Source organism: Myodes glareolus, chromosome 24, assembly GCF_982192425.1.
Source record: "Myodes glareolus chromosome 24, mMyoGla1.1, whole genome shotgun sequence".
Lineage (NCBI taxonomy): Eukaryota > Metazoa > Chordata > Mammalia > Rodentia > Cricetidae > Myodes > Myodes glareolus.
Genome location: NC_142049.1, coordinates 9,385,628 through 9,409,890, shown reverse-complemented (window position 1 = coordinate 9,409,890; position 24,263 = coordinate 9,385,628). Strand labels below are relative to the sequence as shown.

Sequence of the window (24,263 nt, the reverse complement as noted above, 5' to 3'; positions counted from 1 at the left end):
TAATTAACCCCATGTTTTAGCAGAGAATGATAGTATTAAATGGAACCCAAAGACAAAGAATTTGTATGCAAATATTACATCAAAATCTATAGATTGCTATGCAAATGCATCCAGACAGTAGCATAAAGAACCCTACATGATTGTGATGGCTAGTTTTATGTCAGCTTGACATAAGCATGAGTCATTAGACAGGAGGGAGCCTCCACTGAGAAAATGCCTCCATCAAATCTGACTGTAGGTAAGCCTGCAAGGCATTTTATTTTAAATTAGTGATCCACCCAGCCATATGGCTTCTTGTTAGTACGACCTCCAGGCCTCCAGGAGAGGAAGTGATGAAGCAGGAGGAGACAAGAACTCCTCTCTGTGGCTGGAAAGGTGAGTAGGTAGAGTGACTGTGGTTTGCTCCTCTGTCTCTCTGATCTCTCAGCATTTCCCCTTATATTCGACCCTTGGCTGTAGTGAAGAGCTGCAGGCAGGCCTGCTTTTCATCCTGCCTGGCTCCCGCATGGCTAGCTTAGCCCCAGAAATAACAACATACAACTTGTATTCATTTAAACACTGCTTGGCCCATTATCTCTAGAGAGTTAGTTACTGGCTAACTCTCACATCTTGATTAACCCATTTCTAATAATCTGTGTAGCACCATGAGGTGGTGGCTTACCGGGAAAGATTCAGCATGTCTGACCTGGTGGCTGGCTCCATGGCGTCTGCCCCATTGCCCTCTTCCCGGCATTCTGTTCTGTTTACTCTGCCTACCTAATTTTCTGTCCTATCAGAGGGCCAAGGCAGTCTCTTTATTAACCAATGAAAATAACACATAACAGAAGGCCCATCTACATCATTTCCCCTTTTTCTATTTAAACAAAAACGAAAGGCTTTCACTTTAATATAGTAAAATTACATATAACAAAACAGTTATCAAGTAAGAATTACAGTTACAATATTTATATCTATTGTATCTTTATCATAATAACGGAAAAGTATAACTATAACTAACCATTCTTCAACTCCATCAAAGACTCCAGAAGGATATAATATTACCTAAGTAAACAAGAAGTAAGCAACTTCCAAAACTCTAGAAATGACAGAGACATCTTGCTGCCTGGACAGTCACCCAAAGTTCCTCTGTATCGTTGGGGCATCCATCTTTGGCCTTCAGGCCCATAATAACCAGGGACATTTCCATGAAGCAGGAAATTTCAAAGGCAGTTCAGTCACTATCTGCTGTGTCCTGCAGAATGTCTCGCAGACTCTTTCATGAATCAGGAACCCTGAAAGATCATCTCACCTTTAGGCAAGTTCAGCAGTCCTCTCTCTGCTGGTTCTCTGTGTCCAGTTTATACAACAGTCCAGGCAAGAGCAGTTTCTTGCCCAAATGGCTAACCAACTCCAAAAGGAGCCTCTTCGATGCCCATCTTCCTCTTGAAGTAGATTGGTACTGCCAGGAGCAGACGTGTCTCATTGTCATGAAAAGTCCTAAGTTATTAAAACATTAAATGCCATGTTCTGTCGTCTTTGAAAGATATGAAAAATGCATATCTGAAATATATCTATGCACCTCTAGAAAACCAAACTAACATTACTACAAGCTTGACTATTATCGATAATTATCCATTAACAACCTATATTTTCTAATTATACATTACATTTTTAAAATGAACTACACAATCACAATACATCAATCAAGATCAGAAATATATATACATATAACAAAATTGACCTTAAAATCCATAACAAAGCAAATTATTCATATCTATATCATATCCCCCTTTAAATGTAAAAGAACATTTATAAACAATATCTGGGAATATGGATGTAGTTATTTCTCTTCAAACTTCTTCCTGCTGTATAGGGGCGCTGTTAATCAGGTCTTTCACAGTAAACCTGTTTGCTAGCTTCATCTCAATTGACAGTTGAATGAAGTAATTTTTTTGAGGGTGTTCACAGCAACCTTTCAGGAGGGCATGGTCTATCATACCATATTGGGATAGAAGCAATCCACAGGGTCTCATCCTCTTTGTAAACAAAAGAAGAACTTCCTTTCCAAAGTATCATATCCTTAGATCCAAATTCTGAAGTCAAGGTATTTTCAAAATATCTATCTTGGATTAGTTCAGCAGCATTTATAAACAAATATCTTTTAGCATCTGTTGCTCCTTCCTCAGCATTCAAACAATTCAAAGAGAGCATAATAACATACAGTATCAAGATTCTCTGTGTATTTTCCATCTTTCCATGTGGCTTTATTTTAACCTCTATTTCTTTTACTTTTACTTTTGCTTTTTGAGACAGGTTCTCTGTATATCTTTGTCCTGGAATAACTCTGTAGACCAGGCTGTCCTTGAACTCACAGAGATCTGTCTGTCTCTGCATCCCCAGTGCTGGGATTAAAGGTGTGTGCTACCACACCTTGAACTCAGAGATCTGTATGTCTCTGCCTCCCAGGCATTGAGATTAAAGGTGTGTACCACCACACCCTGAAGTCACAGAGGTCAATCTACCTCTGCCTCCCAAGTGTTGGGATTAAAGGTGTGTACTACCACACCCAACTACTTTCTTTCTTCCTTTTTTACTTTAAGAACTTTAACTTTTATCCTGCATATATTTTTAACACACTGTAAAACATTTAGAGGTTTTCTTCATCTTTGAATCTTTCTTTACCATATATCTCTCTTTTTCTGACCACATGAGCCTTTAATTTACAAAGCAATACAGAAAGCCATGGCTTTGACGGCTAGATCCAGCCCATTCCTTAGCTTTCCAGCCTCATGGCAGAGATACTGCTGGAGCCATATTTATTGCCACAACTCTATGACGTTTCAAGGTCCCTGCCAGCAAGCAAGCTGCAGCATTCTGCTCACAGACCACATTCAAATCCTCCATAGTCGGACTGCCTGCCTGAAAGAGGCAGAGTTTGCCCTGGCAGGATGGCCCAGAAAGCCAGCATTTTAAAACGGCGCAGCTTTTTACTGCTACGGCTGAAAACCGAAAAGCATGCCTTCAGCTTTTCCTCAACACTGTTTAAGTGTTTTGTGGCAGGACCTCTTAAAGGAGCTACAAAGTTTTGCAGCTAATGCTGAGTCAGGAAGCCTCTCTTAGATGAAAGCATTTACTTGCCTATAACAAGCAGAGCAGACCTGAGAAATTGCTGCTACCAAGAAAACATGCTTTACTCTATTCTTTCCCAAACTTTCTCAGGCTTTCTGTGGATTCAGTTATCCACGTGGGTGCCATTTGTAGTGAAGAGCTGCGGGCAGGCCTGCTTTTCATCCTGCCTGGCTCCCGCATGGCTAGCTTAGCCCCGGAAATAACAACATAAAAATTGTATTCATTTAAACACTGCTTGGTCCATTATCTCTAGAGAGTTAGTTACTGGCTAACTCTCACATCTTGATTAACCCATTTCTAATAATCTGTGTAGCACCACGAGGTGGTGGCTTACCGGGAAAGATTCATCATGTCTGACCTGGTGGCTGGCTCCATGGCGTCTGCCCCATTGCCCTCTTCCCAGCATTCTGTTCTGTTTACTCTGCCTACCTAATTTTCTGTTCTATCAGAGGGCCAAGGCAGTCTCTTTATTAACCAATGAAAATAACACATAACAGAAGGCCCATCTATATCACTTGGCTTTTAGACCTATTAGAGCTCGTGCTACAAGTAACCCTCACTAAGACAGTGGCATCGAACATTGAAAGATCCTCAGAGAGGAGTCTATCGGGGAGTTCTCCACCCAAGAACCAGAACCAATCCACTAGATGCAAAAGCATGAGGTAGTTTATTGGGTACACAGGCACCTGTGGATGCTACAGCAACCAAGTTACTGAGCATGCCAGGGGGTGGGGTACTCCCTCTCCTCGTGTACTGAGTCATTTTGAGAATCTGTACATGTTATGTGTATTTGTAGTTTATTTCTTTTTATTGCTATGTCGGATTCTGTGAAGAATTGAGTGGAGGTGAGCATTTGGATTGCTTTCAGTTTGGGATTTATCTATCAATAAGAGTAGCTATTATGTTTACATAGACTGTGATTCTTAACCTTTCTGGTGCTGCAACCCTTTGTTACAGTTCCTCCTGTTATGACTAGGTGACCCCTAGCCATAAAATTATTTTTATTGCTACTTCATAACTGTAATTTTGCTACTGTTATGAATCATAATGTAAACATTGGATATGCAGGGTATCTAATATGCGACCTCAAAGAGGTCAGAATCCACAGGTTGAGAACCACTGGCATAGATATCTATTTCTATCCCTCTTTGGTAAGTACTTAGGAGTACTTAGATGTACTTAGGAGTACATCATATGTACCAAAGTACATATGATGGGCACATATCTAACTTTAGATATTATCTTAGGAGCTACTTTTCAAACTCTTTTCCAAAGTGTTCTAGATCCTTGTCAACACAGGTCATCATCAGTCTGTTCTGTTGTAGCCATTTTAATGGTGTGTGATGTTTATTTGAGCATTTTCTGGGTTGGCCATTCATATCACTCCAGTAGTGAAATGTCTTTTTAGTTTCTGACATCTTAATGATAAGACTTTTCTAATTTTTGGATGCTTGAGATGTTTTGCAGATTCTGGACATTACCTGTTGGGTGTGAATTGCATACATCCCCCCCACACACAGCCGTTTTGCTTTCAAAGAGCAAAAACTTTAAATTTTATTTAGTTATAATTTGTAATTTTCTATTTTAGTTAGTGAAGTACATTTAGTAGTATTGTATTCTATAATTCTTTTTGTCAGTATGTCAGTTGAACTCAGCTGAGTAGCGTCATACTTAAGATAATATTGAAATCTGAATTATATAACAGCTTGAGGTAGGGAAAAGAACAAATCCCTGTGTTTACTAAAATGCTAACTTCTTGTGTAGATTTAGCGTTTCCAGGTCATGTGGCTGCCTTTAAGGGTGATTTAGAAGTGCTTAAGAAATTGATCGGGGATGGAGTAATCAACTTGAATGAGCGTGATGATAATGGATCGACCCCTATGCACAAAGGTGAGCTTGCTCCGTCTTTACAGTTTCTCGTGAGTTATTCAGTGTTTAAAGCAGTTACCGATCAGAATTCTTCCCTAGTGGATATTAGCGAGTGGTATGTGAATGTACAGTGCCTGATTCCTAATTCAAGTGCCCTTTATGAGGCCAGATTGTATACCTGTGAGGGTAATGCCAGTCAGGTTTCTTGGTGACATTGCTCTTATGGTAACGCATTAAATACACTGCCAAGGAAACTTTTTACAACAATATTTTTTAAAGATTTATATTATTTATTTTTTTTGGTTTTTCAAGACCAAATGCCCTGCTCTTTTTTCTTTCTTTAAAAAATACTCATTTTATTTATTTAATGTCTATGAGTGTTTGCCTGCTTGTATGGATATACACCATGTGCAGGCCTGGTACCTGAACAAACTCGAAGAGGGCATCAGATCCTGATACTGGAGTTACAGACGGTTGTGAGCTGCCATGTGGTGCTGGGAGCCGCACTCAGGTCTCCTGTTAGAGCAAGTGCTCCTAATGGCCGAGCTCTCCTTCTGGCTCAGAATATTTGCCTTATATTCTATTTTAGATAAATTATTTATCCTTCCTCTTTCCTGTGTATTGCCTGTGATAGAAGTGTCAGGCTAAGCTAATTATTTTCAACCATACCATTATTCATGATCATAAATAATATTTTTTAATATATTTATTTATTTATTATGTATACAATATTCTGCAGGCCAGAAGAAGGCACCTCATTACAGATGGTTGTGAGCCACCATGTGGTTGCCGGGAATTGAACTCAGGACCTTTGGAAGAGCAGGCAATGCTCTTAACCACTGAGCCATCTCTCCAGCCCCCCATAAATAATATTTTTGATCACACTTAAGAAAGAATATGTTACTGTATTTGTCTAACGGGTATCATAGAGCTTTAGCAAATTCTGTAACATTTTTTTTTGTCAGCTGGTTCTGGGTAGAAGAGAGAGAAAGGAGGAAAAGGAGTAGAAATTGGGGGGAACAGAACAAGTTGCTAAAGACCAAAGTGGTGCTGTGTTTATGGGCCTTAGTAACTATCATATATTTATGACACTTAATAGTACCTATCTCCCAGCAAATTCATTGAGTATTGAGACCCCGTCTGTCTGTCTGTCTACCTACGCTACAGTATGATTGTGTGTGTGTGGGGGGGGGGTGTCAGTGATACTGTTCAGTGGGTAAAGGTGCTTGCTGCCAAACCTGCTGATGTGAATTTGACCCCAGAATCTACATGATGGATGCACCTGGAAGTTGTTCTTTGCCCTCCACTTTGGCACTGTTCATGCATAAATGTGTGCAGGTACAGACACAAAGTAAATAAAAAGATGTAAAATTTTTGAGAAAAGATTTGTTTTGTGTGTGATTTTCATGTGCGGTAAGTAGGCATAGAACAAGATTTTGATGTGCCTGAGGCCCTTGTGGTTGGAATGTACAATGTTGTTTGGTGTGTGGCACGAGACTTCTTAGGAGTTATGCAGTTTGACATAGCACTTGGGTAGGGGTAGAAAGACTGGATCCTAGTTTTAAATCTGTGACTTGCTTGTTTGAACTTTGAGCTCCTATTTTTATAACTGTACCCAAAATTACTTGGATAGGACCTGAACACAATAGATATTTGATATTGTCTAATAAATGTACAAGTGAAAAAGAAAATATTTGCAAGCCTACTTTTATTAGTTACTACGATATCAAAAATTCAGAAAGCTGTTTCCAATAACCTCTTTCTCTATATGTGTTACGTGTTTTCTTGTTTTTTATTTTTAAAAAGCTGCTGGACAAGGCCACCTAGAGTGTTTGCAGTGGTTAATTGAGATGGGAGCCAACAGTAATATTACCAACAAGGCAGGAGAGAGACCCAGCGATGTGGCTAAGAGGTATAAACTCCTGTCTGCTGTGCTCCTGACTTGTACTTTAAAGCTGTGCATTTGCTTTCCTGTGTTTTGAAATTTCTGATATTTTAATACAAGGTTGGGGTACTCAGTAAGATGCTGATGGAATCACAGTTTTTAAGTTGATCTGCGTTCCTTAAAGCAATTATTATCAGTTGTATGGTCATGTTAGTTCTCTCTCCTCTGGGAAGGGGACATTTAGAAATAAGTGCAAAAAGTCATGAATGTCGACCACATAAGGAGGTCAGGTTCAGGAATCCTAAGCATTCTGCAGTACTCTAATAGTGTGCACAATGCATTCTTTCATCCAGATATCCTTGATACCTTGTTGAGAAACACTGGCAAAAAGCAAAACTCACAGTGATAATAGAGAAGTAATTCTAAGGGGTTTAAACCATATTTCGAAATTTACATGAGAAATGAATGTAGCCTTATCATGAAACTCTGTGAGCTCCTTCAGGTCAGGCCCTCGAGGAATAGTTAGTGCCGATCTGTGTTCTCATTTGGTTGTTTATTCAGTGGGTCTTGTCTAGTTACTATGGTCCAGGCACTGTGACCAGAAGTCAGACTGTAAATATAGGAATACACAGTATCTGCCAACCAGGAGCTTGTGGTCGTGGGAGCCCTAGAAGCTTATAATTCAAAGAAAATGAATATACAAGCAAAAGTCCTTAATAATTATAATCATTGCCCCACCCATATTACATGGTATCTATAAATAGGGAAAACTCCCAACTCTTTCTGTTCGGCAATGGTGTGGGTTTGGAAATGGTACGGATGACAGTAAAAGATGTAAAAGAAATCACAGCCGATAGAATTTGGATGGTTGTCAAGAACATTTTCTGAAGAAGCAGTGTTTATATTGATATTTGGAGAAGACGCTGTAACATAGCCTTTTGCATTTTAGTTGTTAAGAACTGCTTGAACTTATATCATGAGTATGGGCTACAATGATCCATGAGGCTTGATTTGATGTTTGGCTGGGCCCAGTCACTCACTTAACTTCATAGGTAGCTCAGGATTCCCATCAACTTGCATTCCTGTCTTAGCCTTCCTGGTACTGGCATTAGAGGTTTATGCCACACTATCCTTAGTTTGGATTGTTTTCTTTTTGTTAGTTTAAAGGACTCTTTATATATTCTAGATACTAGTTCTTTCTCAGAAAATATCCTTTGTAAGATTTTTGTCTCACTTGTAAGATGTTTTTCATACCCTTAAAATATCTTTGGAAGTAAGTCTCATCAAAATTTTCCTTTTTTGAATTGTGCTTTTAGTGTTAGATCTTGAAAAAAAAATTTTGACTCTATATTTTCTTCTAGAAGTTGTATAGTTTTAGGTTGTGATGTCCATGGTTCGCTGTGATTTCCTTTTCTGTGTTATATTAGGTGTAAATCCAAGTTCATCCTTTTGCATATGGATATCAATTATAATATTATTTGTTGAAAATGTTATATTTTCTTCATTCTTTTGTGACTTTGTCAAAAACAACTTTATTTGCTTGTTTGAGACAGGGTCTTTCTCCCATATTCCAGGCTGGCTTTAAGTTGCCATATACCCCAAACTGGTCTGTAGTCTTCCTGTATCAAGTTCCTATGTGCTGGGATTGTGGACATGTGCCATCATATACCTAAGCTAATACTTAAACATAGTAAAATACAAAAAATAAAATAAGAAATATATCCCCAAGAAGAATAAAAAGGGACAAATAAAGTAATTTATAGGGTAAATTAGGATATTAAAATTTAATTCAGGTAAAATATTAATAAAATATTAATAAAATGAGGAATAAGAATAAGGGAAAAGCAGCAGGAAGATAGGCAAGAGAGGAAAGGTGTGTGTAATTGAGGTTTGGGAAGTAACAGGGAAAAGAAAATAAAGCAATTAAAAAAACAAAGACGGGCACAGCAGACACGCCCACTGTTCTAAAGGCAAGCGTGGGGAGCGTGTATAGAGCTCGGGCCCAGCTGCTCTGTTCTATGTGGTGAGCTCCAGGTCAGCCAGGGCTGCACAGTGGGACTCTGTCTGTAGTTTTTTTTCTTCCCCCACTCTTTGGGAGCCCATCACCCAGCTCCCAAATAAACACAGAGACTTTTTCTTGCTTATGAATGCCTGGTCTTAGCTTGGCTTGTTTCTAGCCAGCTTTTCTAATTTAAATGATCCCGTTTCTCTTCTCCATTTTGCTTCTGGGAATTTTACCTTTATTTATTCTGTATGTCTGTCTTTCCTTATTACTCCATGGCTGGTTGTGTAGCTGGATGGCTGGCACCTGGTGTTTTCTCTTCTCCTTTTCTTGCTCCTCCCTCTCCTGTTCCCCAGAGTCTAGATTTCTCCTCCTCTTTATTCTCTCTGCCTGGCAGCCTCACTTACCTGTTGTTCTCTCTTGCCTTGCTATTCGATGTTCACCTGTTTGTTAGACCAATCAGGTATTTTAGACAGTTTTATGGGGGTTTTAAAATGCAACATAAAAGAATGCAACACATCTTTGCATCATTAAACAAATATTCCACAGTATAAACGAATGTAACACTTCTTAAACTGATATTCCACAACACCTGTCTCTAAACAGAAAGGAAGACGAAAAGAAACCAAACCAAACCCAAGTGGCTATCCTTAGTTCCTTCTTGTAAGCAGATGGGAGAAACTTGCCATTTTTCTGCGCTCCCCCCACCCCCACCCCTCCTGCCCAAGCTGCATCTTTTGACATGTACTGGGTTTGGGGAGGTGGGCAGCAAGTAGTTTTTCTCTCTATTCCAAACAGGTTGAACCTGAAAGAAACGTATGGAGCCCTTCTGAGCCTTTCTGAGCAGGGCAAGAGCTAGGACAGTGACCGCCACTGACAGTGTTTGCACTATTTGTCCCTGGAGCTCTGAGAGTGGAGACGGTGATCAGACCCACACAGTCTGCACCAAGGGTGTGATGTGTGGGCACCGAGTAAGCCTGTCTGCTCTGGCAGTGCCAGCCTGTGGTCTAATCCCTGCTTAGAGCCACCGACTGCTCGTTTCACTCCACTTCTCCGAGGTCGGGCCCCCTTTTCCCAGTAGAAGTGCCCTGTTTCCCTCAGCGTGTATTTCCCAGCCTTAGAGATCTCTGTCAATAACTGTGCGCCCAGGTCGCAGCCAGTCCTCGGGACCACACTGTCTCCTGCAGCGAGCACCTGTGGAGTCAGTAAGGAAGAGGTGCAGGGCCTCTGGTTCCCCAAGCCTTAGCCTTGTTTTTGTGTTTGTTTTGTTTGGCCCTGACTGTCCTGGAACTTGCTCTGTAGACCAGGCTGGCCTTGACCTGCCTCTGCCTCCCAAGTGCTGAGATCAAAGGCGTGTGCCACCACCACCCAGCTCAAGCCTTAGGTTTGTTTGATGGTGGCACCTCTCTTAAGATGGTTGCTCATAGCACACTAACAAATGCAGGGGCCCTCTGCTGTGCCTGCCTGTACTATATGGACCCAGATTTGCTGTCTTAAATGAGTTCTGTGCAGTGCCAGATTATGTGCCCATGGAGCTTGCCTGGGTTCTCTTCTCTCCTTTTCTTAAAGCCCTGAGGGGAATTTTATTTTCTTCCTTGTCCCGGCTGTGCTGCTGAGCAGCCAGTGCTACAGTCCTTTGCCTCTTTCGCAGTTTAAGGTACAACGCGTCTGGATCTGACCTGGTCACTAACTGTTGCACACACCTGCAGCCACACCCCGTGTTCAGTCTGGTACAGATACAGGAGTGTTCTGGCTGTCTCCAGTCTCCCATAGCACCTTGCCCTCTCCTTTGGTCAGCTGCACAACTGTATTTAAATTCATCACCTGGGTACTTGTACACGCTAGGCAAGTGCTGTGCCACCAAACTGCACACCCAGCCATATTGATATGGTGTTAATATGTGCTTGCTGTACCTGATAAAAAGTAAGAATGTAATATGCATAAATGTGTAGTTTAAAAATATGAATATATTATTATTATTATTTTATTTTTTGCATTGCTGTAATCAAAATACATAACCAACAACTTGAGAGGAGAAAAGTTTATTTGGCTCATGGTTTCAGAGAATTTCAGCTGATCCCAGGAAGGCTTGGCAGCCAAGGCATGGTAGTGAGGGTATGTGGTAGTTATATATATGTTGGAAAGCCGGAAGCAGACAGTTCTGCCTCTCAGGGGTGGATATAGTCTATAAAGCCTTATCCCTAGCAGCCTATTTCTGTCAGCCAGACTTCATCTCCTCAAGGCCTTCCACCCAACACCACAAGCTGGGGACCTGACCTGGTGTTCAAAATACGAGTGGATGGAAACATTGGAAATCTTGCTCATTCAAACTATAACAATGTGGGAAATAGTTTTTGGTGATTCTTCATGTCCTAGAAGAAAGTGGTACATAGTTCCACAATAGTATTGTGGAAAAGTATGCTTGTTTCATTTATTCACAACAGAAAAGTCTCTAAGAGAAACAATTTATTAGTAGAGGCTTCATGAAATGTGAGAAAGAGCAAAGAGAATAGAAAACAGAAGGAAAGGTCATTAATTGTTTCTTTAAATTTTGAAACCGAACTAGGTGTTTTGGGTTGAAGGACAAAGAGTAAGTATGGTGAGAAGTATAGTTAACCGTAAAACTGGAACCACAATCAATTCTGTCACCTGTCTCGGGATAACAAAAGGCAGTAGAACAGGGAATCGAGGAGGGTGGTTCTAGGCTCTGTATTCAATAGAGTAGTTCTGTTTGGAGGCACAGTAAATTTTCTTCTACTATGCTATCTCCTCTCCCAGTGTAGTTTTAGCAGCAACCCTTATGGGATCAACTCTCAGTCCGAGTCCTTCATAGCAGCCAGTAATGGAGTTTCCCACAGAGCTGAGCGCGTGTCAGGTTTCCCTGCCCTTCAGCGACAGGTTCACATCCTTGCATGCTAGTGGTTACTAGAAGTGCATATATGGCGAAGTTTTCTAAATTCAGTATGAAACTTCAGTTTAAATGTATGGAAGTTTGTGGAGCTGGTTAATTATTAATTCCTTTTTTGCAGATTTGCCCATTTGGCAGCAGTGAAGCTGCTAGAGGGGCTGCAGAAATACGAGATAGATGACGAGGCTGGAATTGATGACAGTCACACACAGTTCTTCATAAGGCATGGTGTTGAGGGCAGCACCGATGCCAAGGATGACGTGTGTCTTAGTGACGCAGACAAAGCAAACGCCAGAAGTGAGTGTGCTGTCCCTATCATGAACAAACGCCAGAAGTGAGTGTGCTGTCCCTATCATGAACAAACGCCAGAAGTGAGTGTGTTGTCCCTATCATGAACAAACGCCAGAAGTGAGTGTGCTGTCCCTATCATGAACAAACGCCAGAAGTGAGTGTGCTGTCCCTATCATGAACTGGCCATTCAGAAGCGCTGTGTCCGTGGCCGGGGAGATGGCTCGGTGAGGGAAAGCGCTTGCTGCGCACCGGTGAGGACCTGAGTTTAATCCCTAGAACTCATATGAAGGTGGCATAGCGGCACACTTCAGTAATCACAGTGCTCTCAGTGCATGATGGGAGGAAAGTCAGGAGAAATCCTTGAAGCTCGAGGACCAGGTAACCTGGAGTGTGCATCCATGCGCAACGAAGAGATCATGTCTCAAGTAAGGTGAAAGCAAGGACCAATGCCAGAGATTGTCCTTTGAACTCCAAACATCTGTTGTAGCATATGCTTGCCTGAGTGCACATAAAAGATCACGCACACATATGATTGTGTGCACACAGACAACACATATCATACTCACACACTGCCAAAAAAGAAAGAAAAGAAATTCACTGGGGCTGGTGAGATGGCTCTTGTTGCTCATTTAGAGGCTGATTTCCCAGCACTGCTTCTAGTGTAACCCCAGCTCCAGGGGGACACCTCTCCCCACAGATACAGAAATAGAAATGAACAGGAAGGCCTACGCTTTGCAAGTTTGGAAATTATTCAAATGACACTCTCTACAGAGAAAAGTAATTTGGTATTTTTGTCCTAAGAGTTATTGAAAATATAACCAAGTACATGATGTGGTCTTTGGAATGGAAAAATGTAACATGGAAACTCAAGAGGTTAAGTGAGACAAACATGCTTAAGTGGAGCACAAACATGGAAAAGGACAACTCAGGAGTGCTAATCCTAGTGCTTGGGGGCTGGGTAGGAGGACGACAAATTGGAGGCTAGTCCAGGCTATAGAATGAGCTCAGAGCAAGCATGGACTACATAGAAAGGCTTCAACTATCTCCTGCTCCAGCGCGCACACACACACACACGTGCACGCGCACACACACACATGCATGCACACACACCTCTCAGTGATTTCTAAGGTTTATTGATAATGATCTTTTTGGTAAAGATTTATTATTTTAGTATGCATGGGAGTTTTGCTTGTATACATGTTTGTGCACCGCATGCATGCCTGGTGCTCACAGAGTCCAGAACGAGGCAGCAGATTCTCAGGAGCTATAGTTACAGATGGCTGTTAGGCACCACGTGGTACTGGGAATCAAAGCTCAAGAACTACTCTTAACCACTGAGCCATTTCTCCAGCACCAGTAATCATTTTATTTTTGAGATTATAATTACAACATTTCTCCCTTTCTTTCCTCCCTCCAAACCCTCCCATATACCCCTTCCTACTCTCTTTTAAATTCATGGCAGATTCTTTTTTTCACTAATTGTTTTTGCATATATTCTCAAAGTTTACTGATAGTCTACTGTGCTGTCCATTGTTGTTATTGGAGAAAATGGGTCAATTCAAAGGAACTTCTGTTTGGTGATGGCAGTCAAGGGGAGCATAATACACAATTGGTAAGAAAATAGGAGTGTAAAGAAAATGAAGTGGTGGTATAGGTAATGGTTAGGACGTTCCAGAAGAGACTTGAGTGTGATGAGAAGGAACTATACCGAGATCTTAGGAGAAAATCCTGAACAGATTGTGCAAAGGCTGAGAGGACTCACTAGGGAGAAGTTAACAGAGACGGTTAGTGGAGAGCTGAGTGGGCCCAGTAGGAGTAAGGCATACAGTGTCTAGAGGTTGGCTGTGGAGAAAACCAGTATCTGACCAGTTCTGCTTGTTGTGCGTCTAGATTTCCAGAGAGCAGAAAGACCATTTCCTTTTACGGGGCGAGAATGGGAGTGGGAAGGTCAGTTAGGGGGGGCGCGGCCTTAATTTGGAAGAGAGTTGGTGATAGCTTAGGTCGGAATGGAGGTGTGAGAATTGGATGTTCTTTCCAAAGGGCTCATGGATTTGCCGATTGATCTGGGTGTGGGGAGTTCGAAGATGAAGGCAGGGAAGGCTGACTCTTTGGTACCTCACTTACCTAGGTGAGTGGTAATGAGTCTTACAGGATCATTTGCTCAGGAGAGAGGAGAAAGGAAGGCTTTGCAGAAGTGGGATTTGTGCTTTGCCTCGAATGGCTAGGAATCAGGTGAAATGGTTGAGGAAGGCATGCCATTTACCCAACACTTGTGTGGTCTCTACTGTGTTCACAGCCTTGGCTAAGGACTATGGTCGTATACTGGATAGAGTTTGGAACATTTCTAGAATTTAACATTTCTAGCCTCTCAGTTATTTTTCATGATGACCACCTGGAGGATAATCTGATTCCATTTAATGATGTCTTAATGTGCTCAGGCCGTTGTAATTAAACACTAGAAAGTTAAACAATAGAAATTTATCTCTTACCATTAGGGACTGGAAGTCCTAGATCAAAGTCTAACATGACTGTTTTATGGAGCAGGGTCCGCTTTCAACTTTGATGTGACTGTGTACTCAAAATGGAAGAGTGAGGCTCTTCTAGAGAGCATGGATGCGATTGAAGCCCTAAAGTGTTTTCCTCTAGTGATATCAATCTCATGAGAACAGTACCCTTGCTTGTAGTAGTAGTGTGATGGTTTTGCTCTTCTAGGCTCTTGTGGGCCACCACCCAGCTTCCAAATGAATCACACAGAGGCCCATTACTTAGAAACGCCCGGCCTTAGCCTGGCTTGTGTCCAGCCGGCTTTCTTTCATTACCCCGCTCTGGGCTTTCCCCGTTCTCTTCCCTCTGTAAATCCTACTCTGTGGATTGCTGTGTAGCTGGAGGGCTGGCGCATGATGTCCTCTTCCTTTCCTCGCTACTTCTCCTTTTCTCCCAGATTTTTCTTCTATATATTCTTTCTACCTGCCAGTCTGCCTCTCCTTTCTCCTGCCTTGCTATTGGTTGTTCAGATATTTATTATACCATCAGGTGTTCTAGACAGGCAAAGAATCACAGCTTCACAGAGTTAAACAAACGCAACAATCCTTAACCTTATATTCCCTAACACTTGCTGTCGTGCCCTTTAACCCGTCACCTTCTAAAACCCCATCTGCACATAACATCACTGGAGTACAGAGCTGGAACATGAGTTTGAGAGAGACTCAGTCTATAGCAAATGGATAACTACCCAAACATTCTACGTTAGTTAGGTTAGAGTGCTTCTCCCTGCCCCAGAATACATGTTGGTACAAATAGACACTCAGAAGCCAATAGGGCTGTGGTTTCTATTGGTGTTATGCTTTAAAAAAAATGAATTAAACTGAAGTCTGGTAATTAGAGCAAATTTTGTTTCTGTAGCATTTCTGCTGATGGTATAGGACTCTTCTGCCAGAAATTTGACTCTAGTGAAAGGTTTGCATTTCTGTAGAACTTTAGCTATTGATCACAGTACGTGTATGGGAATGATAATATCTGTGTTCTCTCTTAAGAAACACTAATAGACTATTATATTATCTGATTTATAAGATGCCCTGGGTTTAGAGATGCTAAGTTACCTATCTAAAGCCACCTGGTAAGTGGACGTAAGGCCTTAGACTTCTTTATATAATGCCCTTGTCACCACACCCATTGATTCCTGTAGAGAGTATTTCATGCCATTGTAACCTTGATAGGGAGCCGTCGTTTGTTCTAGTGAATGAGATGGATGCTGTCTGTAGCTCTCTGCATGTGTTTGAGTTGAGAGCAATCGAAGCACAAGCAGCTGTGGAGTGAGTGAACAGTGGGTCTTAGGCAGCGAGTTCAGACTCCAGAGCTTCACCACCTTTTGCTCTCTCTATTGCTCTCAGAACCTTGGTTTCCTCATCTAGGAAAATCAACAGTGTTGCTATTGCTACCCCTACAGAACTGTTATAAGGCTTAATTTCATACACTAAAGAATAGGAACTGCCTAGCTGTGGCAGAGGCTCAGAAAAATGTCAGTTCTCCTTTCTTTTGATCTTTGGAGGGCGCTTTTGTTATTTTGGTTGGACTATATAATTGTGCTTAAACTATTTTCTAAGAAAAACTTGAAATTCATGTCTAGATTTATTTTTTCCTTTAAAAAGATTTAAAACCTTTCAGTACAGTCTTAGGCTTATTTTCCAGGGACCTGTGAAGTTCTTCCATTGTGAATTCAACTAAGAGAGGCTGAAGATCCTGGCATTGGATTTGTCTAATTTTCTAACATGCAGTAGATAATGCATGGTCTGGTACTTCTCATCTTAAAACACTGCTAAACTTCTTTAAGCCATCCTGCCTATAGCATCATCATCATCATCTGAGGCGTGTTCCAGTGGCAGATAAAGAGTCCTCCCACTAGGCACTTCGTTGCTTGCGTCACTGATTTTTACCCTTGTACATATATAACACATTCCCATCAATTCCTTCCATAAACAGCAGAAGTAAATAGGGCTGAAGAGATGGAGAAGGCTCAATGGTTAAGAGCACTTTTTGCTCTTGAGAAGGACCTGGGTTTGGTTCCCAGCATCCACATAGCGGCTCTCAACCATCTGTTCTCCAGTTCTGGGGTGTCCAGTGTCCTCTTCTGACCTCCACAGGTACCAGGCACAAATGTGGTCCATAGACATACATGCAGGCAACACATTCATATACATAAAAAATTAATAAATATTTTTAAAAGACTGCTGCGCACAAAAAGGAAGCAGATGTTGGGAGGGAGTCACCATCCTGTAAGCATATATCCTGTCATCTAAACTCAGTTCCTACTCAACTGTCTTTCAGTGAGAGCCTACAAGAAAATTGTGGAATTGAGACAACTTCTGGAGATTGCGGAGAGCAACTTCAAACACTTGGGTGGGATAACAGAGGAGGATCTCCAGAAGAGGAAAGAACAGCTGGAGTCTGAGAAGTAATGTCCTTAACCCGGTGCTTTGTATTTCAGTACCTGTGAATTCCACGTGAGGCTTTCTTCCCAGAAACGCGCCCTCCCATCCTGCCATAGAGTCAGGTCCCGTTCTTTCCCCTCCTAAACCCTTTGAGATGTTTTTAAAGTCATGAAATCATAGCCTTCACATAACATCAGCCATCTCAGCAGTTTAAGGGTGTAGTTCAGCAGTGTTAAACACACTCGGGCCATTGTGATCCAGTCTTCTAGACTATTTTCATCCTGTAAAGTTGACATTATTTCTGGAGTTTTTGACACTACAGCTATTTTAAATCGTTCAGCCAGCACAGGTGACATGACCTGTAAATATTCCTATTAGACTGAACTTCCCACTCAGAAAGTGATGAAATCCATTTCTTTGTTCACTAAATTATAGGCCCAGCATGGCTAGCACTGTGCTGTCCTCACCAGTGAGTTACAGAGACAGCAGCCCTGGCTCTAGCTGCAGCACCTGTTATCAGGATGACTGTCGTGTTTTCTTCATAGCTCTCTCAGCCACTGACCCTGCTCCTACCCATACTCCTTACCCCGTAGTTTGATCTTAACTCAGCATCCGGAAAAATCAAATGGAAGCTTAAACAAGACCATGGTGTTGCAGTGTCATGGCGTGTCCTGGCTTCCTGATTTACTCCTAAAAGCCATCTTCCCTGTGACTGTTGGGGCTGTCTCTGTTCTGGCTCTCCTTTACCGCTAATGTACGTTACTGTCTTACTCAACTGTTCCAGTCATGCTGGCCTTTAGCCTTCTTGTACTCACTTAGGCATAATCCTTTCTTAGGACCTTTTCCCCACTGTCTGGAAGGATCTCTCCACACGTCTGAATAATTCTCTTTCATTCCTTTCAAAGCTTGGCTCAAATCTCTTCTCAGTAAAGTCTCCCTAGCCACTGTCTATGAAGTTGCCCTAGCATGATTTCTGTGCTGTGTGAAACACTCCCCACTCCAGTGTGGAGGAGGAAAGGGCTTATTTGTCCCTCTTTCCAGATGAGCCTTAGTCACATGGACAAAACCTGACCAGCACAACTGACCCTGGTCAGTTTGACACAAATTGTAATTATTAAACCAACCTTTCTTGTTTGTCCCTAAGATATCATGTTAATATCACACTATAGAATATAGTATAACTTTTAAAAGTCCTAATGTCCTTTAAAAATTAAAGCATTTTAAGAGTTAAAGGTTTTTGTTTTGGCGTGGTGGCACTCAGTGCATGGGAGGCAGAGGCAGACAGAGCTGTGTTTGAGGTCAGTCTGTCTACGTAGTGAGCTCCATGACAGCCAGGACTGAACAGAGTGATCCCTGATTTAAAATAAAACAACAACAACAAAATTTCTTTAAATAAAGACAGGATCTTACTATGTAGCTTTGGTGGTCTCGAATTCACTATACAGTCCAGACTGGCCCCAAGTCCACAGACATTTGCCTACCTCTACCTCCTATGTGCTGGAATTAAAGCCCCTTGACCCCCTACTGGACCACAGCCTTCATGTTCTGACCCTGAGGACAAACTTGCCAGAAAAATTTACCTCAATGATTCTGATCTCTTGTTAAGCACAGCTGATTCCCCTTGAGGAGTACTGATTAGCTTGGCAAAACAAATTCTCTCCAGTGGTACTGGTCTCTTGTTAACCACAGCTGCCCCTTCAGCGTAGCTGACCCTTCTGCGGTTGCCGGGAAGTACAGGTTTAGCTTCCTCAGGTGTCACAGGAATGGGCCCAGGAGAGTCTCTGCTTCTTTCGGAAACTTTACAGATCACCCTACAACTCTCAGAATTCTTCCTTCTGAACTCCCACAACAGCTCACAAAGCTTTTAGTACTTAGAGCCTAAAGTTCCAGAAACTTCCACAATCCTCCCCAGAACAACATGGCCAGGTCTGTCACAGTGCTGTGGGTCCAAGGCTCTGAGTCAACTCAAGCAGACACAGGTTCCGCAGAGCAAGATTTACTGTGAGCAGTACTAGATCTACTGTGTTCCCCATGGTCATTTCAGCAAGTACGTAAGAGACATCTGTGCCAAAATACAGTTCATTTTCCCCTCCAATCGGGATTCAAAGATTAGGGGTTTTTCCTTCATGTTCCATCATTGGCAAGCAATGTAGAATGTAAGCTTTTCAGTCCAAGCAATCAGATTCATTTGTTCCTTCTGTTAGGAACAGCTGTAATGTGTCTAGAGAACTGAAGATGCATAGCAGACTGTTTCTATTGTTTCAGGAGGGGATGGGTCATCTATTGGAAGGTCCCCAGCTCCCCTAGGGGTGGGGAAGGTGAACTTTGTTTTACCCTGCAGGTAAAATGGAATCTGAAACCAAAATGGCAGTACTGGGGACAAGGCACTTTTGCCTGTTCCCAACAGCAGCGATATCACTGTCTGGTACCATTTTCTGTCCTAATTGGCCTTTCTGTTGCTGTGGGGGAGGAAAGGGTGGGACTTACACTTCCAGGCACACCTGCCTTTATGTCAGGGCAAGAATTCACGGCAAGAACCCAGAGCAGGAACTGAAGCTGCTTCCTTACTTGCTTTTCATAGCTCGCTCAATCTGTTTTCTTATTCCCTAAGGACCACCTGTCCTGGTGGCTCTGTCTGGGCCTTCCCATATCATTCATTTTAATCAGGAAAAATGTCCCATAGGTATGCCCCCAGGTCAGTCTGGTAGGAGGAATTTCTCACTTGGGACTCCCTTCTCCCACACTACTCCGGCTTGTGTCAAGTTGATAAAAACTAACCAGCACGGACATGTTAATCACCTGCTTCACATTTTATATTACTGTTTCCTGCTTTATTTTATTTCCCTCTTAGTACTTGTTACCTTCCTGCATACCATGTGTTTTGCTTATTTATTTGTTGGTCACTATTTATCCCTAGTACTTAAATCACTGCTGATGCTTCTAAGACCCTAAATACAGTTTACAAATAAATGATTTTATTTCTTTCAAGTACAGATGCTTCCCACAGTTAACAAAAATAGTTCTTAGGTATATGGGAATTGACTGAAGAAACATTTTTGATAGAACCATCAAAGAGCTGCAGGACCAGCTGGCCTATGAGCGACTCCGCAGAGAAAAGTTAGAGTGTCAGCTGGACGAATACCGAGCAGAGGTGGATCAACTCAAGGAAACACTGGAGAAAATCCAGGTCCCCACTATCGTGGTTACGGTTGGTGTTCTTAACACATTTATTCTTGTTGATAAATAGTGTTATCATTTATTAAGATATGGTGGGGGACCCATGTGTCACCTGGCGGGTAGCCTGAGGCCTCTGCGGGAGATGGACAGATACCCGTGCAGAGGGAAAGTTTGGGTATAGAGTTTATTTAGTGGGTAATGGAGGGGAAAGGGAAGGAGAAGGAGAGAAGAGGGAAAAGGGGAAGGGAGAGAGGATAGAGGCAGAAGTTGCCTCTCCAAAACAAGGGGAGGGAGGAAGGACTGGAGAGAGATCTGCTTGCCTGGGGGTGGGGAAGGTGGGAAGGTTGGGAGTGGGCAGAGCTTGTCTATTAAAGGGGACAGGGTACCCAGGTGACAGACCAGGCCAGGAGAGTACAACAAATAGTATATAGAAAAGGCTAAGATTGTCAGCTTCGGATTGGGGCTGAATTTGAATCTTGTTTATAATCTTTTTTGATGTGGGTAAGCTTTTGGTGCATTAGAGCTTGCGTTGCAAACTAGAACTAATAATACTTTCTAGAACTCCCATCAAGATTGTGAATTTGACATTCTTTGCCACTGTGAATAAGCATTATTTTTTACTTTCTGGAGCTGTATTTTGAGTTTCAAATATATACATTTTTGTTATGAAAAAAAGCCAAAATCAAAAGACCAAGAATCGAAATAGTGATTCCACCCAGTGTTAGTTTTTCTAGTAGAAGAAACAACCTCCCAAAAAAACCCATATCAGCAACACAGGAAACATAGGATGAGGACAATAGTTTCTCTGTCAGCAGGGGACTTACAGCCCTTCAGTCTCATTAGTCTAGACTTGGACTCCCAGTCTTCCGTGAGAAAAGACTCTGTGACCTGGGGGAGGTGGCACATGTCTTTAATCCTAGCACTTGGGAAGCAGAGGCAGGCAGATCTATAGGTTTGAGGCCAGGCCGGTCTACAGAGTGAGTTCCAGAACAGCCAAGGCTACATGTAGAAACCCTGTCTCAAAAACCACTGTGATGTGGCCCTGGGGCCAGCTTATCCTGACATCATGTGGACTGAGAAGTATTAACATTTTCATCCTTTAGAGTTTCTGTCTTCAGTCATCATGAATAAATTATTTCAGACTTCTGCCACCTTGTCTGATCTAGAACAAAACTCCCTGGCTTTTTATTTTATCCAAACTAATCATTAGGTCCTTATCACTTCAGAGATCATGACATAATAGATTTGCTTGCAAAATGTTGAAACCAGATAAATGTTCTCCAAACGCAGCCTACCAGCATGAGCTAAACTACCAGCAGTTTAGTTCGTGAGACTAGAAACGCTTTCCACTTATCTGTGAACATGTCTACGTATGTGTCTTCCTTCCTCTTCTCCCCTTTATTCTTTCCTTGAGACATGGTCTTACGAGACCACAAACCTGAAGTGCACTAGGTAGCCTAGGCTGGTGTCATTCACAGTTTCCCACCTCAGTCTTCCGTGTGCTGTGCCCACAGGTCTGTGCCACTGTCAGGCCAGGTTGGGTGTCGTGTTGGTCACACGGCTAGAGTGAAGCGGGGACGAACTCAGACCCACCTTGTGGCCGCACCTCTAGTTCTGTAGACAAAGACTAACTGGTACTTTAGTATAATGCTCTCCCTAGGGCTCCCTTCCTTTGTTCTGATAGATGAGTATTTCCACCTGAAATTCCCAGCAGTGTCTAGCTTCAAACTGAATGAAACCAAAATTAACATCAAGACCAGATTTTCATCCCCAGATCTAGTACTTAACTGCCTAGTTTTGGGTTCTTTTCTTTTTCTTCTTTTGCAACAGGGTCTCTCTGTAGCAATGGCAGGCCCAGGACTCATTATGTAGATCAGACTAGTCCCTGCCTCCCAGGTGCTGGGATAAAGGTGTACCTTATGCCTGGCCAGTTTTGGATTCTTGAGGCTTTTCCTACATTACTTTCCCTCCATCCATGGACTTGGCTCACCAGCGTGGTCTACCTTTTGCTGCTGCCCTGAATTAGCACAGAACTTAGGTGTCTAGTCCAGTCCGTTTGAGTGATCAGTCAGCTCGGTTTCCTGTCATTTCTTCTTCTGAAAATCTTTGCCTGGACAAAGTGGATTCTTCAGTGTGGATTCAGTTCTAACTTTCCTACCAGCCCTGCATCTGTCAGTGCTTATGTAGGCGAGCCTTCTCAAACCTCGCGCACTTTCCCGCACCGAGCCTTTGTTCATTTCCTTTATATCGCAGGGTCTCCTATCAAATCTGTCCCCATAAGAGTCCCTAGGAGTCACCTGTTCCTCCTGCTCCAGGACATTAGGCCCTTCGTTCTGCTTTGAGGGAGTCTTACTTCCTGAGTGAGGTTGAATGCTTTACCCACAGTACTGAAGTCTGAATTTCATGAGATCATTTAACACACTTTGAGATCTTGGGCATCATCAATATTAGGTATTATTACTTAAATATTAGGCTTAATGTCAAGGCTTTTTGTTTAGCATACACTGTTTCATAATTGAGAACCATAGTGCCAGATAAAAGTTTATAGTTACATCTGTTTGTTAGAGGTGTGATATTAATTTGCCCAGCTCCAAATCCACCACGCATGCTTCTCACATCACTGTTATTGCCTTTAGAAGCCATTTGCTTTCATTATTGTACTTGTGAAAAATTCTGACAAACTTTACCTTTAAGAACTTGTATGATTCCAAGTTGTTTCAGAAACAGAGCAGAGGGAAGGGTGGGGGGGGCATGGTTTTGTTTTTCCAGGCTGTATTAGATAGTAGCAACTTCCATTTCACGTGCTGGGTATTAGAGTTAACTCTCGAGCACATGAGCAATGGCAGGGCAGGAATGCCTTTCGAAGTAACTCTGGCCGTGAGCTCTCCCCAAGGACACGTGCCGGAAGGCTGTTTTAGTAACACCTGTGTTCATATCTGTCTCACCTAAATAAGGCATTTTCTCTTTTAAACTTCATTTAAAAGTTTTTGTGCATTTTGGTCATATTCCTCCCCACGCCCCAACTCTTTCCAGACTGCCCCCCACTTCATATGAACCAAATGTTACACATATGTACACACACCCAAAACCAAACAAACAAAAAATAAGACAAAAAAAAGAGACAAAACCAAAACATGGAGTCTGTTTAGCGCTGGCCAACTATTCCTAAGCATGCAGCCTGCCCGTAGGGTAAATGGCACGCACATTTATTTACTAGAATGATTCCGCAATGATTAACATCTAGTGAACACCTGTTGTGCTCTTGTCTCCTCCTTTGCTCCTTCCTAGCTCGCTTGTTGATTCTTCTGTCTTAGGTCTTGTGAATACCAAGATGATGAGAAAGTCAGGAAGAGTGGAGAAAAATGTTGTAAAGAATACTGTACACACAAAAAACTCAGGAATGGAGAAGTCAACATAGAAATCCTAGCTCTGTGGGGCTCCCTAAAGATTACAAATGACGTCATATTAGCACACTCTACCCTGCAGTGATGTATGGAAGGTTAGCTAAGATAGAGGCAGGAGTGACAAGTTGTTCCCTTTGAGGTTGTATCAAGCAGATGGCACTGAATGGCTTTCCAAGGTGTCTCCCAGCCTTAGGATCTGGCACAACATGAAGCACACATACTTTGGATCTGGGGATGTGGTTATACAAAATCCTAAAGAAATTTAATCAGAGAGGAAGTACTTAGCATGGACACTGTAGAAGAATGTTAGCAGGCTTTGACTCTTCTCCTCTGTGTTTATAGGAAGACACCTGCAGAGAGCAGAGAAGAGCAAGAAAGAAAGGGTCTCCTGGGGGCGCGTTTGTGAGAAGATGCTAGTCCGTGCAGGAAGGTCAGATAAATTGATTTCCCTTCAGTTAAACATGATATAAATGTAAATCTATAGAGATCCTTCCATTCTGAAGGTGAAAATATTGTCTATCAAAGGGATTTAAAAAATTCCATGGACTCAGGATACATATACATGCAAGTCAACATTTATGAGTAATAATTTCACAAGTATTCACGTAAACTGTTAAATTTAAGATGGTATAATCTAATAGTCAAAGGAAATCCAATTCTAGATAATAAAATTATCAAAATGACACTATGG

The 24,263-nt window shown here is 42.1% G+C and overlaps 1 protein-coding gene across 1 annotated transcript in view; it reads left to right on the top strand.

The window, feature by feature from the left end:
* Ankrd42 (ankyrin repeat domain 42) overlaps positions 1-24,257 on the top strand; it is a 45,576-nt gene extending 21,319 nt beyond the window's left edge. Inside the window, exons 9-14 of the mRNA XM_087901605.1 lie at positions 4,873-4,998; positions 6,784-6,889; positions 11,894-12,069; positions 16,888-17,014; positions 20,055-20,199; positions 23,915-24,257. Coding sequence (XP_087757731.1) covers positions 4,873-4,998; positions 6,784-6,889; positions 11,894-12,069; positions 16,888-17,014; positions 20,055-20,199; positions 23,915-23,989 — 755 coding nt within the window. The 3' untranslated portion in view covers positions 23,990-24,257. The remainder of the gene's footprint in view (positions 1-4,872; positions 4,999-6,783; positions 6,890-11,893; positions 12,070-16,887; positions 17,015-20,054; positions 20,200-23,914) is intronic.
* The last annotated feature ends 6 nt before the right edge of the window (positions 24,258-24,263 follow it).